The sequence below is a fragment of the Muscardinus avellanarius genome, assembly GCF_963383645.1.
Source record: "Muscardinus avellanarius genome assembly, chromosome: 10".
NCBI classification, from domain to species: domain Eukaryota; kingdom Metazoa; phylum Chordata; class Mammalia; order Rodentia; family Gliridae; genus Muscardinus; species Muscardinus avellanarius.
Window position 1 is genome coordinate 79,415,589 of NC_137796.1, and position 15,333 is coordinate 79,430,921.

Below are 15,333 nucleotides of genomic sequence, written 5' to 3' on the forward strand. Positions count from 1 at the left end.
CATCACTGAGGAGAAGGGGAAATGTTCAAGCTCTTTTTCCCTTCTTTTTGGTGCTGGTGGTGGTACTGGGGCTTGATCCAAGGGGCAGTCTACCTCTGAGCTATTAGGCAAAAGAACCCTATTTATTTTTATTTTGAAACAGGATCTCACTAGGTTGATGAGAGTCTCACTATTTGCTGAGGCTGATCTCAAACCTACAATCCTCCTATCTCAGCTTCCCAAGTACTAGGATTACAGGCCTACCCCACCACCCTGCTTGTAATTTTTTTTCTGACTATTTTTGCCTGGGGGTTAGTTAAATCCACTGTTAGAAGCCATCTTAGCCCACAGGATGCGATCGCCATTTTGGACTGACTTTTGGTGGCAATTATCTGCAAGCAGAAAAGCTTCCTTGGATCAGATGGGGCTGAAAGGTGGACCTTGATGGCCCCCTATTCTCCCTAAAAGCATTTACCTTGCCCCTCCCTAGACTCAGCTTGTGACTGCCACTCCTTAAACATAGCTAGTGACGGCCTTTTCCTAAAACTTAGCCTGTAACCCTAAACTTAACTCATGACTTCCAGCCGGGCGTGGTGGCGCACGCTTGTAATCCCCGCACTTGGGAGGCAGAGACAGGAGGATTGCGCAGGTTCGAAGCCAGCCGCGCGCGCTGGCTTAGGAGACCCTGTTTCCAAATAAAAATGTAAACATAGGTCTGGGAGTGTAGCCCGGAGATAGAAGGGCTTCCAGGAACCCCAGTACCACCAAAAAAAAAAAAAAAAAAAAAAAAATCACAATTAACTCATGACTTCCTTGTGTTTCGCTTTGTTTAAACCCTTAAAAAAAAAAAAAAAGACGGGCTGCAGGAGGTCAGAATAATTGTTTAGCTCCTCCCCAGCTGACTCCAATACTAAAAAATGATTTTAGACCCAGCATCATTCCCATGAGGGACTTCAGTGAGCAGCAACTGTGGCACCTGCCCATCACGATCCACAGGTGCACCTGAGGATACAGAATCCTGCAATACAGAGGGATGCTTGGAATGGCTCCGTTACCTTGAGGCCTTGCGTGTTCTCAACAGAGAATATTATTATTATTATTATTATTATTATTATTATTATTATTATTTTGGTGGTAGTGGGGTTCCTGGAAGCCCTTCTACCTCCAGACTACACTCCCAGACCTATTTTTACATTTTTATTTGGAAACAGGGTCTCCTAAGCCAGCGTGTGTGGCTGGCTTCGAACCTGCGTGATCCTCCTGTCTCTGCCTCCCAAGCGCGGGGATTACAAGTGTGCGCCACCACGCCCGGCATCAACAGAGAATTTTAAAGCTTGTTCTACCCATCTGCTTCCATCTCCTACCACCTCCTTGCATCCATCCAGTCCTATCAGACTGACCACTCGTTATCTCTCTGCTTAGAAGCCCCTGAGTCGCCCTGAGGAACCCCCAAATCCTGCAGTATTGTGTCCTCGCCACCACCTCCCAGAAACACCAAGCGCCTCCTCCCTCCCCTGGGCTTCTAGTACTATCTAGGTGTTTCCATGGTAACGCTTATCACTGGGCTGTAGTGGAGGACTTAGAATTCTGGTCTCCTGGGGAAACCGTCTCCCTGGGGCCCCCGGCACACACAGGCACTTTAAGCAAATAGCTCAGTGTCAGGGGGCAGGGAAAGGAGATGGTGACATATCCCGGTGAGCTCTGCCGCTGTTTTGTTTTGTGGTGCTGGGGATTGAACCCAGGGGCATTCTAGCTCCTAGTTACACCCCTTGCCCTTTTTATTTTTATTTTTTTATTTTTATTTTTTTTTTTGTTTTGAAACAGTCTTGCTAGGTTGTCGAGAGAGTTGCAACTCCAAGGCTGACCTTGAACCTGCGATCCTCCTGTCTCAGCTGCCCAAATCCTGGGATTACAGGCGTGTACCAGCTCTGCAGCTATGCTACCTCTTCCTGAAGCCTTTCTGATTCCTACACAGCAGCCCTTCCTAGAAGCACTCGAGCTCTCTGTCTTCCCTGTCCCCATAGCACTCAGAGTCTCCTCATCTGTCACCTGAAGGCAGTTGTAACGCCAGGTGGTATGTGCCAGGCTATGCGTGCGGTGACTCACCGGGCTATGTCACCATTAAACCGGGTTGTTTGTGACACCCCACACCAAACACATGATAAACCCCAATAAAAGCCATTGAGATGATTATTTCAGAACATAGAAGGCATCTGTCTTGAGACCACCCTCATTTTGCAGCATTTCTCTATCTTGGCTTGTCCCGTTTTCCTGTCAGCTCCTGGTGGGCAGAAAACATCCCTTCTCCTTGTAGGGCCTGGCACACTCTCACTGTAGAGACCTTCCTGAGCGTGCACAAACTAGCACACAGAGGGATACACAGGTGTGTGCAAGTAGCTGTGTGCACAGACTTATGAACACACATGCCCAATACAGAGACTCTTTTGCTCACAATAATATCAGCCCCCAATAACCAACCCATCATGAGTAGAAACGGGTAAATCATCTGAGCACGGTGGCGCACACCTGTGATCCCAGGACTTGGGAGGCTGAGACGGGAGTGCAGTTTCGAGGCCAGTATGCTAAAACTTAGTCCGTTCCAAAATTTTTTTTTAAAATTTGTAAAGGACTGGAGGTCAGGCAGGAGTGGTAGTCCACAAATGTGATCCCGGTACTTGGGCAGCTAAGACAGAAGGATCAAAGGTTCAAGGCAGCCTCAGCAATTTAGTGAGATCTTCAGCAATTTAGTGAGACTGTTTCAAATTAAAAAATAAAAAGGGAGTGGGGCGTGGTGGCGCAAGATTGTAATCCCAGTACTTGGGAGGCTGAGAGACAGGAGAAACGCAGGTTCACGGCCAGCCTCAGCTACTTAGTGAGGCCCTCTGCAACTTAGTGAGACCCTGTTTCAAAATAAAGACTAAAAAATAGGGGTGGGGTGTAGCTCCGAGGTAGAATGCCTCTGGGTTCCATCCCCAGCATTAATTAATTAATTAAAGGCTGGGGTATAGCTTGGAGGTAGAATGCCCCTGGGTTCAATCTAGTGCTAATAGATGGAGAGGAGAAACCCAGGAAGGCCTATGTGCTCAGATTCCTCTTGGCATCAGTGCAATGTTTCTTTGTCCCCAGTATTGGGCAGGATACCTTCTAGAATGAGGACTTTAAGATCCATACTATCAGACAAGATGCCCAGCCCTGTTTTATTTTTTGTTTTCAGACACTCACTAGGTTGCTAAGAGTCTTACTACACAGCTAAGACTGCGTGTGCTGCCACACCTGGCAGATAATTTCTTTATGGCCACCTCTGAGGCAGAAAGGAGAGGAAAATAGCCAGGCGTGGTGGTGTGCTTGTAATCCCAGCATTCAGGAGGCGGAGACTGAAGGATTGCGGTTCACTGACAGCCTCCACTACCCAGTGAGGCACTTCGCAACTCAGTGAAACCCTGTTTCACAAACTAAACAAAAGGGAGGCTGAGACAGGAGGATCCCACAGGTTCAAAGCCAGCCTCAGCTACTTAGTGAGGCTTTCAGCAATTTAGTGAGCCCATTTCCAAATAAAGTGTAAAATAGATCTGGGAGTATAGGCCGGAGGAAGAAAGCCTCTGGGTTCCACCCCCAGTACCACAAAAAAAAAAAAAAAAAAAAAAGAACTAAAAAAAAGAAGGAGAAGAAGGAGGAGGAGAAAGGAGGGGAAAGATTCTCGGTTGTAGGCTCTATGGCTTGCTTAGGAGAAAAGGAGTTTTAGTTTCTCTGGCCTACCTTGAGGAAGAGGAATTCTAGTTTCAGGGCTTGCTTTGGGGAAGAAAGGGGTGCAGGAGACAGGAGGGCAGAGGAAGGCAAATTTTGGGGGGTACTGGGGACTGAACCCAGTGGCATTCTACCTCCAAGCTACATCCCCAGACCCCATCCCTTTTTATTTTTATTTTGAAACAAGTTTCATTAAATTGCTAAGATTCTCACTATATTGCCAAGGCTGGACTCAAACCTGCCATCCTCCTGTCTCAGCCTCCCAAGTACTGGGATTACAAGCATGGACCACTTCACCAGGCCTTCTTTCAGCCTCTTCAAATTTTCCATAAAGCATTGGGGAGACTATCCTTCCACGGTTCTTTTGGCTCTTTTGATGAAACAGATTCCTTCACGTTGAACCTGAGGCCCTTTTGCCATCTGGCTGCTTCCCCCACCCCCTCAGCTGCGGCTCCCAGCTCCCCTTCAACGCAAACCATCCTAAATTTCCTGGAGCCACCCGGAAGAGTTGCGGATTTTTCCTCCTCTGGACCCACACACTTGTTGCTCCCAATTCCCAGAACACAGTTTCCTGTGTTCTCGCCTGTGAATCCTCAGCACCCTCTTCAAAAACATCTCAGCGGATGTTTTTGAAGCTTCTTCCAGGAAGCTTGGGCTGAACCCTCGGGAGGAGGCCCTTATCTGCTCCGCACAGGCTCCTGCCGCTCCGCAAAGATTTCTGCGAGGAGGAGGCCCACCCAGGCTGGGGTGTTCACGGAGCTGCAGACCTGGCCTGGGTGAGGACTTGCTGCGAGTCACCGCTGTCTCTGAATCACCAGAGACCTCTCATTTCTTCCCACAAATAAACCCTATCTACACACAGAACAGACCCTCGGGCAGTGTCTTCTCTTGCACACACACACACGCGCACACACACACACACACACACACACACACACACACACACGCTCCTTGGGCAGCCTGCAGGAGGGCCTGGAGGGAGAGGACCCGGGGGGAGGAAGGCGGGGCCTGGGCTGTCGGTGTCCCGCGCTGGGGACGGAAGTTGCACAAGTACAAGTACTTTCAGTTTTGTTTCTTTCTCGGGCTCCCGGCGACAGACAGCGGTGTGCAGGCCTCGAGGGCCCCTCCACTCCCCGAGCCCAAGGTCAGCTCTGCTGGATAGGAGGGGCGGGGGCGGCCAAAGCCAGGGTTGAACTGGACTGGACGGGGAGGGGGCGGGAGGAGGAGGAAGGCGGGAGCCAGAGGGAAGGCCCGGAGGCCCCGCAGCAGCCCGGGAGGAAGCGGCGCCCTCCCCGCCCCGCCCGCGGCCGGAGCCCGAGGCTTTCCCAGAAGACCCCTCACTCCCTGACACCTTCTCCTGTCCTCCACCCACAGGAAAGGGGGGAGCGGGGGTGGAGAGTGATGTGGAACCTCTGTAGTTCTACCTCTGAATTACACCCCAGCCCTTTTTATCTTCTTTCTTTCTTCCTTCCTCCCTCCCTCCTTCCTTTCTTTCTTTCTTTCTTTCTTTCTTTCTTTCTTTCTTTCTTTCTTTCTTTCTTTCTTTCCTTTTGTAGTACTGGGGATGAAGCCCAGAGGCTTTCTACCTCCAGGCTATACTCCCAGACCTATTTTTATTTTATTTGGAAACAGGGTCTCACCAAGTTGCTGAGGCTGGCTTCGAACCTGTGCGATCCTCCTGTCTCAGCCTCCGAAGTACTGGGATTACAAGCATGGCCCAACACGCCCGGCTCTTTATCTTTTATTTTGAAATAGGGTCTTTACTAAATTCCTGAGGCTGGCCTCGAACCTGCAGTCCTCCTGTCTGAGCCTCTCAAGTACTGGGATTATGGCGCATAGGCTTCACTCTGTCCCTTCATCCAGGACTTCTCAGCCTCTATGCTATGGAGACTAGAACACCTCCCTTTCTGGAATACATTCAGCAGGAAAGGCAGGAACTCGAAAAGGACCCAGGAGAGGAGGCCAGGGACTCAGGGGACCCTGAGGTCCAGCAAAGGGATTTTGTTCTGCAATCTTATTTCAGAAAAGGCCAGGGCAGGAAGTGAGTTCCCTTCAAGAGCATTGCCCCAGGGTCTGGAAAACAGGTGGATGGTACTGGGGAAATAGGGTCCTTAAACTACCACAAGACCCCACTCCAACTGCCAGAGCCAAGGGGCCCTCTCACCTCACTGTATCCTGCGCCCCACTGACTACCCTTGCACCCTGGCTGGACCCCAGTACCCGCCCGCACATGGAGGGCTTGAACCACCCCATCACAGGACATCCCTGGGTGCACCAATTACTAGATTCTTGCTCCCTAAGGCTGGGTCTTCTTGGTTTTATCATTTCTCACGGGTCTGCTCCAACCAGCAGCATTTGTTTCTAGACTCTACCTAGGGAGGAAGAGGAGGAGGAAGAAAGTGACTCCATCACCCCAGAGCAAGTGGCCAAAGCCTCAGGAAAACAAAAGGAAATTTTGGAACAATCAGGTAAGACCTCAGACCTGGGAATTTTTTTTTTTTTATATACTGGAACCAGTACCAGTTTGGTGGTAGAACCCAGAGACTTTCTACCTCTGGGCTATACTCCCAGACCTGTTTTATATTTTATTTGGAAACAGGGTTTCACTAAGTTGCTGAGAGCCTCACTCAGTAGCTGAGGCTGCTTCAAACCTGTGCGATCCTCCTGTCTCAGCCTCCCAAGCGTGGGGATTACAAGCGTACGCCACCATGCCCGGCTTAGACCTGGGGACTTTGTGGGGCGTAAGGAAGGGCAGAGAGGAGGCACGGGCTGGAGCGCGGTGAGGGTGCCCCCACATCTGACCTGTGGTCTCCCCTGTCAGCATGTTTTCACAGGGCTCCTCCCCCTCCCTGCTGGAGGCCCTGAGCAGCGACTTCCTGGCCTGTAAAATCTGCCTGGAACAGTTGCACACACCCAAGACCCTACCCTGCCTGCACACCTATTGCCAAGACTGTCTGGCCCAGCTGGCCGAGGGCGGCCACGTACGCTGCCCTGAGTGCCGGGAGGTTGTGTCCGTGCCGCCCGCGGGCGTGGCCGCCTTCAAGACTAACTTCTTCGTCAATGGGCTGCTGGACTTGGTGAAGGCCCGGGCCTACGGAGACCTGCCTGCAGGGAAGCCCACCTGTGCCCTGTGTCCCCTGGTAGGAGGCTCCAGTGCGGGGGGCCCAGCCACAGCCCGGTGCCTGGACTGTGCCGACGATCTGTGCCAGGCCTGCGCCGACGGGCACCGCTGCACCCGTCAGACCCACAGCCACCGTGTGGTGGACCTGGTGGGCTACAGGGCAGGCTGGTACGATGAGGAGGCCCGGGAGCGCCAAGCGGCCCAGTGTCCCCAGCACCCGGGGGAGGCTCTGCGCTTCCTGTGCCAGCCCTGCTCCCAGCTGCTATGCCGAGAATGCCGCCTAGACCCCCACCTGGACCACCCCTGCCTGCCCCTGGCGGAGGCCGTGCGTGCACGGAAGCCGGGCCTCGAGGAGCTGCTGGCAGGCGTGGACAGGAACCTGGTAGAACTGGAGGCCACCCGGATGGCAGAAAAGGAAGCCCTGGCCCAGCTGCGGGAACAGGCCGCCAGGGTCGGGACGCAGGTAGAGGAGGCAGCCGAGGGAGTCCTCCGGGCCCTCCTGGCCCAGAAGCAGGAGGTGCTGGGACAGCTACGGGCCCACGTGGAGACAGCTGAGGAGGCTGCCCGAGAGAGGCTGGCCAAGCTAGAGGGGCGGGAGCAGATGGCCAAGGCGGCCGCCGCCTTTGCCCGGCGAGTGCTCAGCTTGGGTCGTGAGGCCGAGATACTCTCCCTGGAAGGAGCCATTGCTCAGAGGCTCCGGCAGCTGCAAGATAGCCCCTGGATGCCTGAGTCGGCCCCCTGCTTGCTGCCCCAGCTGGAGCTCTATCCCAGGCTCCTGGACAAGAACTGCCACCTGCTTCGGCTCTCTTTTAAGGAGGAGCAGCCCCAGAAGGACAGTAGAGAAGATGGAGCTGGTACCCAGATTGCGGAGAAGACCCAGAGCCAGAGAGAGGACGGAGTCAAGATGGAGAAGCCCAGTGGAGTCCAGCCCCAGTGCAGGGACGGAGCTCCAGCTCCAAAAGAAGACAAAAGCCAGACACCCCAACAAGATGGAGCCCACACCCCAAAAGAGGGCAAAGCCCAGCCTACCCAAGAAGATGGAGAAGCTCTGACAGACAGGAGTGGCCGAACCAACAAGAAGAGGAAATTCAAAGGCAGGGCCAAGTCCATTTCCCGGGAGCCCAGCCCTGCCCTGGGGCTGAACCTCGAAGGCTCCGGCCTCCTCCCCAGGCCTGTCTTTTCCTGGAGCTTCCCCACGAGGATGCCTGGAGACAAACGGTCTCCCCGTATTACCGGGCTCTGTCCCTTTGGCCCTAGAGAAATCTTGGTGGCAGATGAGCAGAACAGGGCACTGAAACGCTTCTCCCTCAATGGCGACTACAAAGGCACCGTGCCGATCCCCGAGGGCTGCTCCCCATGCAGCGTGGCCGCCCTGCAGAGTGCAGTGGCCTTCTCGGCCGGGGCACGGCTCTATCTCCTGAGCCCCGATGGCGAGGTGCAGTGGCGCCGGGCACTAAGCCTCACCCAGGCCAGCCATGCTGTGGCCGCGCTGCCAGGCGGGGACCGGGTGGCGGTCAGTGTGGCTGGCCACGTGGAGGTGTACAACATGGAAGGCAGCCTGGCCACCCGGTTCATCCCCGGGGGCAAGGCCAGCCGGGGCCAGCGGGCACTGGTGTTCCTGACCACCAGTCCCCAGGGCAATTTTGTGGGGTCGGATTGGCAGCAGAATAGTGTGGTGGTCTGCGACGGGCTGGGCCAGGTGATTGGGGAGTACAGGGGATCCGGCCTGCATGGATGCCAGCCAGGCTCCCTGTCTGTGGATAAGAAGGGTTATATCTTCCTGACCCTTCGAGAGGTCAACAAGGTGGTGATCCTGGACCCTCAGGGGTCACTGCTTGGCGACTTCCTGACAGCCTACCATGGCCTGGAAAAGCCCCGGGTGACCACCATGGTGGACGGCAGGTACTTGGTTGTGTCTCTCAGTAACGGGACCATCCATGTCTTCCGAGTCCGTTCTCTGGAGAGTTAAGGGGTTGGGACTGGGAGGTGGGGTGGGAAGGGGAGGGCAGGGGGGAGCAGCGCCACCCGTGGGATACGGCGGCCAAGGGCATTTTCCTTGAGGGCAGCAGTTGGCAACTTTTTAGCGTGAGATGCCAGACTGCTAACCCCTCTTCTGGCGTGTGGGGACCAAGGGTGGGGGGAGGGAAGAGTTCGGAAGTTGACAGAGTCTCTTGCTTTTCATAGGCAATTGCTGTGGGTGCCGCTGTATGGTTTAGACTTGTGAGAATTTATGTGTCCTGATTTGCATTCTTCGAAACCTGTTGGAGAGGCTGAGGGAGAGTCCCCGGGAGGGGAGCACAAGCATCCTCTAGCCAGGAACGACCCGGGGCGGGTGAGACGGGCAGTGGTGGAAGAGGGCCAAGAACGGCTGCTGTCAGGTTGGCAGTGGAACACGCGGCGTCCGAAGAGACCCATCTGCAAATGTCAGCAAATGACAGTGACGTGCCGCCAGCCACAGCCGGGAAGCACAGAGGCCACAGGTGTCAGCCTCGAAAGCTGCAGAGAGAATAGGCTACCAGAGAGCCAGGCTGCTGATGACCCAGGCCTGCGACCCTAGTACATGGGAGGCTGAGACAGAAGGATCGAAGGGCTCAGGCCAGGCTTAGCAACTTAGTAAGTTTCAAAAAGTAAAATAGGGCTGGGTGTCTAGGTCAGGAGTAGAGTGTTTCAAACTAAAAAATAAAATAGGGCTGGGAGTCTGGCTCAGAGGTAAAATGCCCTGGGTTCAACCACCAGTTCCCTCCCCCCCCCCAAAAAAAAAAGAATAGGCCACTAGAAAAAACACCTGGCAGTGCTGGTGTCTAAAAAAATGGGTTCCAGTTATCAGAGAAGGGGAGCTCCCTGCCCGCCCATGCCAGCCAATCTGAGGCCAGATGTAAAATCTCCAGGAGGCAACATTCTTTCCATTTTCTGGAGTGTATGGTTTTGTTTCGCCTTAGTCTTTCATCAGAGTTTCTCTTGAGAAATATTAGCACTCACTTGGCTGTACTAGGCTGGAGGAGCCCGGCCTTCCATGGGCCATTGTAGCAGGGGGCGCACTATAGGCCAAGGGTGGGGTCGGGGTGGGCGTCAAGCCAGTGGGGAAAAACCTGAGGAGTCCGCAGTGGGGACACGGGATGCATAGAGGTGCAAAACAGAAGAGGCGGAAGTGAGCCGTGGCTGCCCGTCCTTTTTTAAGGGGGTCAAGTAGGCTGCAGGGACGTGTTTAACCAGGGGCTGTCGACGGAGGGCACAGAAGGGAATCGTCATGTAGGGATGAGAGATGATGGGGCGTTCATGGGAACCAGAGGGATTTGGGGCAAGTCCAGATGGAAAGTGCTGGGCTTTATGGGTAAAGAAAAGAAAATTCTTTTCTGGGGAGCACGTTTCAATTTATTGAAATAATGGGGAAGGTCATCAGTGTCCAGGTGGACAACTTTGATATAAAAATTTTAAATGTATGCACAGGAAAGAATAATTAAAGTTAAAAGGAAACCAGTAGAGCCAGGCACAGTGGCTTATTTCCATAATCCCAGTACTTGGGAGGCTAAGACAGGAGGATCACAGGATCGAGGTCAGTCTCAGCCGTTTAGCCAGGACCTCAGCAGCTTAGCAAAACACTGTTTTCAAACTAAAAAATAAAAAGAATTGGGGATGTAGCTTGGAGATAGAATGTCCCAGATTCAATCCCTTATGACTCCTCCCCCCCAAGAAAAAACCCAATAGGATAAGAAAACTGTAGAATTGATTTGATGAGAAAATGCTGAGCCTCCAGTATATACAGTGACTAAGCTATCTATTGAGATAAAGAACCAAATTGGCTATACACCCAGGAGGAAACAAAGGCAAGAACTAATTTTTTTTTTTTCTTTTTTTTTTTTTTTTTTTTTTTTTTTTGGTGGTACTGGGGTTCCTGGAAGCCCTTCTACCTCCGGGTTACACTCCCAGACCTATTTTTACATTTTTTTATTTGGAAACAGGGTCTCCTAAGCCAGCGCACGCGGCTGGCTTCGAACCTGCGCAATCCTCGTCTCCGCCTCCCAAGTGCAGGGATTACAAGCGTGCGCCACTACGCCCGGCAGAACTAATATTTTTTTTTTTAATTAGCCGGGGGTGGTGGCACATGCTTGTAATCCCAGTACTTGGGAGGCAAAGACAGGAGGATCGCGCAGCTTCGAAGCCAGCCTCGGCTACTCAGTGAGGCTCTCAGCAACTCAGTGAGACCCTGTTTCCAAATAAAATATAAAATAGGTCTGGGAGTATAGCCCGGAGGTAGAAAGCCCCTGGGTTCCATCTCTAATATCACGAAAAATTAAAAAATAAGCCGGGCGTGGTGGCGCACACTTATAATCCCCGCACTTGGGAGGTGGAAACAGGAGGATTGTGCTGGTTCGAAGCCAGCCTCGCTGGCTTAAGAGACCCTGTTTCCAAATAAAAATGTAGAAAATAGGTCTGGGAGTGTAGCCCGGAGGTAGAAGGGTTTCCAGGAACCCCAGTACCACCAAAAATTTAAAAATTAAGTAGTAAAGCCAGGCGTAGTAGCACACGCTTATACTCCCAGTATTTAGGAGGCTGAGACAGGAGGACCATGGTTCGCAAACGGCCTCAGTTACTTAGTGAGACCCTTTGCAACTCAGTGAACCCTGTTTCAAAATAAAAAATAGGCCTAGGGGTGTAGCTCGGAGGTAGAATGCCCTGGGTTTCATCCCTAGTACCTCAAAGAACAATTAAGTATTAAAGCCACCTTCATTTGTCAGAAATAAAATTTAAAACTATGTTCTAGAGAAATATGTAAATTCCTGGCAAACACACACACACACACACACACACACACACACACACACACACACACTGTTTCCTGAAGAACAATTTGGCAATACTTGACAAAAGTTTTTAAAAAAATGATTATAGGAATATGTTTATCTCACTTTGGGGAAGATGTTCTGGGAAAATAATTCAATAGAAAAAATATTTGCACACAGAGAACGTGTGTGGCTGCCCTACGTATTATTAACTGGAAGCTGCTCGACTGTGGGGTGACAGCTAAGTAGACTGTGGCCTATGAGGGGGATGAGCTACTGCCTTCATGTATGACAACCATGAAGACTATTTGGAAGAAACGGCTATATGTTGCAATCATAAGCAAAAAAGAAGGAGAATTTGGAATTATGATGACATAGTAATAGAAACAAAGTAAAAGTATGTCTGAATCATTGTCCAGTAGAAATAGGGTTCCAGCTTTGTAAATAGTGACCTGGGAGTTTAAGTTGTTATTTCATGGTATTAATTATATATGTACATTTCTACTTCAGTGGTTATTATCCATGACATAACATATATGCTTGAATATTTACTTCAAGAAAAGACACCTCTATAAATGATATTTAAGAATAGCTACTGGATTTGAAATTGCATGTGCCAGAACAAAGGAGATTGTCTTTTGTGAGGTGAGGCTGAAGCCAGGGAGGAGAGTCCCAGCTGGCCGGGGCTCAGCCGGGAGAAAGGGCTACCAGAGCTGGGCCTGTCTGGACACGGCAACAGACCAAAGAACCACTCTGGAAGGTCTTCAGAGGCCAGGTGGTCCCAGAGGTGAGGGGATGATTGTGGAGTGTCCTGAATGCAGGAGAGGTCAGGCTGAGTTCACCAGCTTGCCCAGACCAACTGGAAACTGAGAAAAGGTTCTACAGAATGGGCAGAAACAGTATCTGTCTTCGTTGTGGTGCTATCTGAAGAGCTGCCGCAGCGATCGCTCATTGTAGGTGCTCAGGAAACATCTGCGCAATGGATTCATGTCTAGAGAGGGATGAGACAGAAGCCCAACTCTGGAGATTTCCCCTCAAAATTGCCTTAGCCCACCAAGCTATGTAAAAACCTTTGCTGGTGGGAAATCTCCAGTAGGGGGCAGTGTGGACACAGGCCACCGTGTGTCTCCCAAAGCTGGACTCTGCCTCAAAGACAGAGGTGAGACTGGAGTATTCTGCTTCTGTGTTTGTGGAGGAGGAAATTAAGAGACATGACCTCTGGGTGGAATAGTAGCTCCCCAGACATGCACAGGGGCTTTGGGGAGAGGGCCTGGCTAATAAGGAGGCTCCAGCCAAGGTGCCTTCCTGGTGGGCAGAGCGGGAATTAAGACCTTCAGAAATGAAATGTCTCTGGAGAACCCCACAAATGCTCAAATGAAGGAGCCAAGTGGCTTCTCAGGGGCATTGGAGGAGGGAGGGAAATACTAAATTTTCCTCATAAAGAAGTGGGGTAAAAAGGCCTAGAACATTGGTAAAATGTGAACGACAGGATGTCATTCACAAGTTAAAGCCTTAACACCTTACCTGTGAACAGGGAATCCTAGTGAATCCCACAGAAAGCACTATCCAGCACTGAAGAAAGCAGCTTTGGTGTATAGCAAAAGATATATTTAAAAAAAAACCCACTCCACCCCATGTTGGACTATGACAATTAATTTGGTCAGTTGTTCTTTTCCTGATTGGTACTGTCCAGGTTGTTGGTGGACTCTGTGCCCTTGGGGCATGGAGGAGGGGAATTAGAAAGTGCCTTTCATGGCCTGTGCTGTAAAGGGGGAGAACGAGGCGACAGAGACCTGGGTTGAGCACTAGCTCTTCCTGTTCATAGCTGTGTATACTCTCGCCTCAGTTTATACATCAGTAAAATGGGGATTGTAATATCCACCATGCTCACCTCATGGGTTTGCAGTGGGGATGATGAGAAGTGTCGGGAAGTGTTTTGTGCATCTTAAAGCTCAGTTCCAAAGTATAGATTAGGAAAAGGACCCGTACTGACGCAATACTCCTTTACCAGTGTAAGCCCAAATGGGGATGTGAGATGCGGAGACTGACACACAGGCTCAGGAACTTGTTTGCATTCCAGCAGCTACATAAGCCCTGGGGAAGGCGGCATGGTGATTGCAGAAGCAGAAGGGACCATTGGCCAGCTTGCTAAGATCCAATGCCATTCCTAAAAACCAGCTGAGATTCAGACTGTACTAATTAAGGACTGATTACCCTAGACATTTAGCAAGAGATAAAAATGGCAAGAGTGGCCCAATCTTTTGATAGTTTAGAGAAAATATAATTTGGGAGGGAATAGCTCTCACTGTAATCTTACTATTAGTATCTGTAAAGCAACGTTGTTTTCTAAATCTACAGAGATAAAAATCTCAGAGGGGCAGACGTCCAAGAAAAAAAGTGAGAAACTGTCAGAGGAAATTGACAAGGTTGGTGACCTGAGCCGGGCAGGGTTTGATGGGTGAATCTCAATATGAAAGTGTTTGACCTTAGCAGGGAAGCTGAGGACTTGAGCTGTCCTATAGATTAAGTGGGAGATGGAACAGGGGTACAAACTTCAGTACTGGGGAGAATATAGTGAAGTCTGACTTAGAGCTGCCAGAGGGAGCACCCACGGAGGTGTTTTTAGCAAGGAAAGGGCTGAGTTCACATACAAGGTTGGGAAAGTAGATAACTTGATCAAAGGTAGCAGAACCAACCCACCCAGATGGCTCATGAACATACTTTATTTAAATGCACCAGAACAGGGGCAAAAATGGGTGTTCTGGTGACCCCAGACTCCTATGATTGGAGGGTACTGTGAAGTCGGGTAAGAATTCACCCAAGGTGCTAGGTGAGATATCTTGGGGACCAGATAGGGAAGGGGCTGTGCAGAAAAAGATCAGGAGGTAGGTTTGGGGAGCTTTGGGAAGGCAACCCAAGGTGCCTCCAGAGAAAGTTCGAGTTGATTGGCTTAGTGGTCAAGAGAGACTGAGTTGGAGACCATGAATGAGGGCCTCGTCCCTCTCCACAGGGTCAGCCCAGCCTGTTTCTCTGAGTTGCCATGGGATCAAGTTTCTGTGCTGTGAACTCTTGCATTCCATTGGCTGTGTGTTTCAAATCATTCCTCTGTTTCTTAATAAAGTTCTTTTGAAAATTCTCGAGCCTTTTCTCAGATGGGTTTATGGGTATGGGGAGCCTTCAACACCCAGGTCCAGGAAGCAGAGGGAACTGGATTATCATGGCTGCCTGGTGGTGGTTTGCATAGGATGTCCACACAGATTCCTTAGGGACACTGCAGGAGCCAGCCACCATGTGTGGTGATCCTACCTCCCTCTTGCAGCCCAGGTGGGCCCTCTTGGCAGAGATGTGCGCCTTCCACACTATGTCTGCGTGGGGGCCAGCAGGTGATTGGCCCATGCACATACACAAGGTCAGAGTGTGACAACCTGTAGGCATGACACACAGGAGGGGTCCTGCCCACTACATAGGTCTCTGCCTGTTTTTCTGGTTTGGGGCAACCAAAGGACCTTTGGTGGATACCTTGTAGCACATTGATTTGTGACCATTCCTACGAGGTTGAAGGGGATCAGGATTCTAGGAACATTTGCACACTAGGCAAGCCCACTCCTTTAACCCAGTCTCCAAGATACCCCTCCCCGAGAAGCCTCCTCCCACTCCACTCTGAGTTCATCTGAGCAGAAGGAGGAAAGGCCTCCCCATCAAACACAG

The 15,333-nt window shown here is 51.3% G+C and overlaps 1 protein-coding gene across 1 annotated transcript; it reads left to right on the forward strand.

The window, feature by feature from the left end:
- Window positions 1-6,545: 6,545 nt before the first annotated feature.
- Window positions 6,546-8,813, forward strand: TRIM56 (tripartite motif containing 56; the record flags this gene model as incomplete). Its single annotated transcript, XM_080702643.1, has 1 exon — window positions 6,546-8,813. The coding sequence occupies one exon, from the start codon at window positions 6,546-6,548 to the stop codon at window positions 8,811-8,813; it is 2,268 nt and encodes a 755-aa protein (XP_080558769.1).
- Between the last annotated feature and the right edge of the window lie 6,520 nt (window positions 8,814-15,333).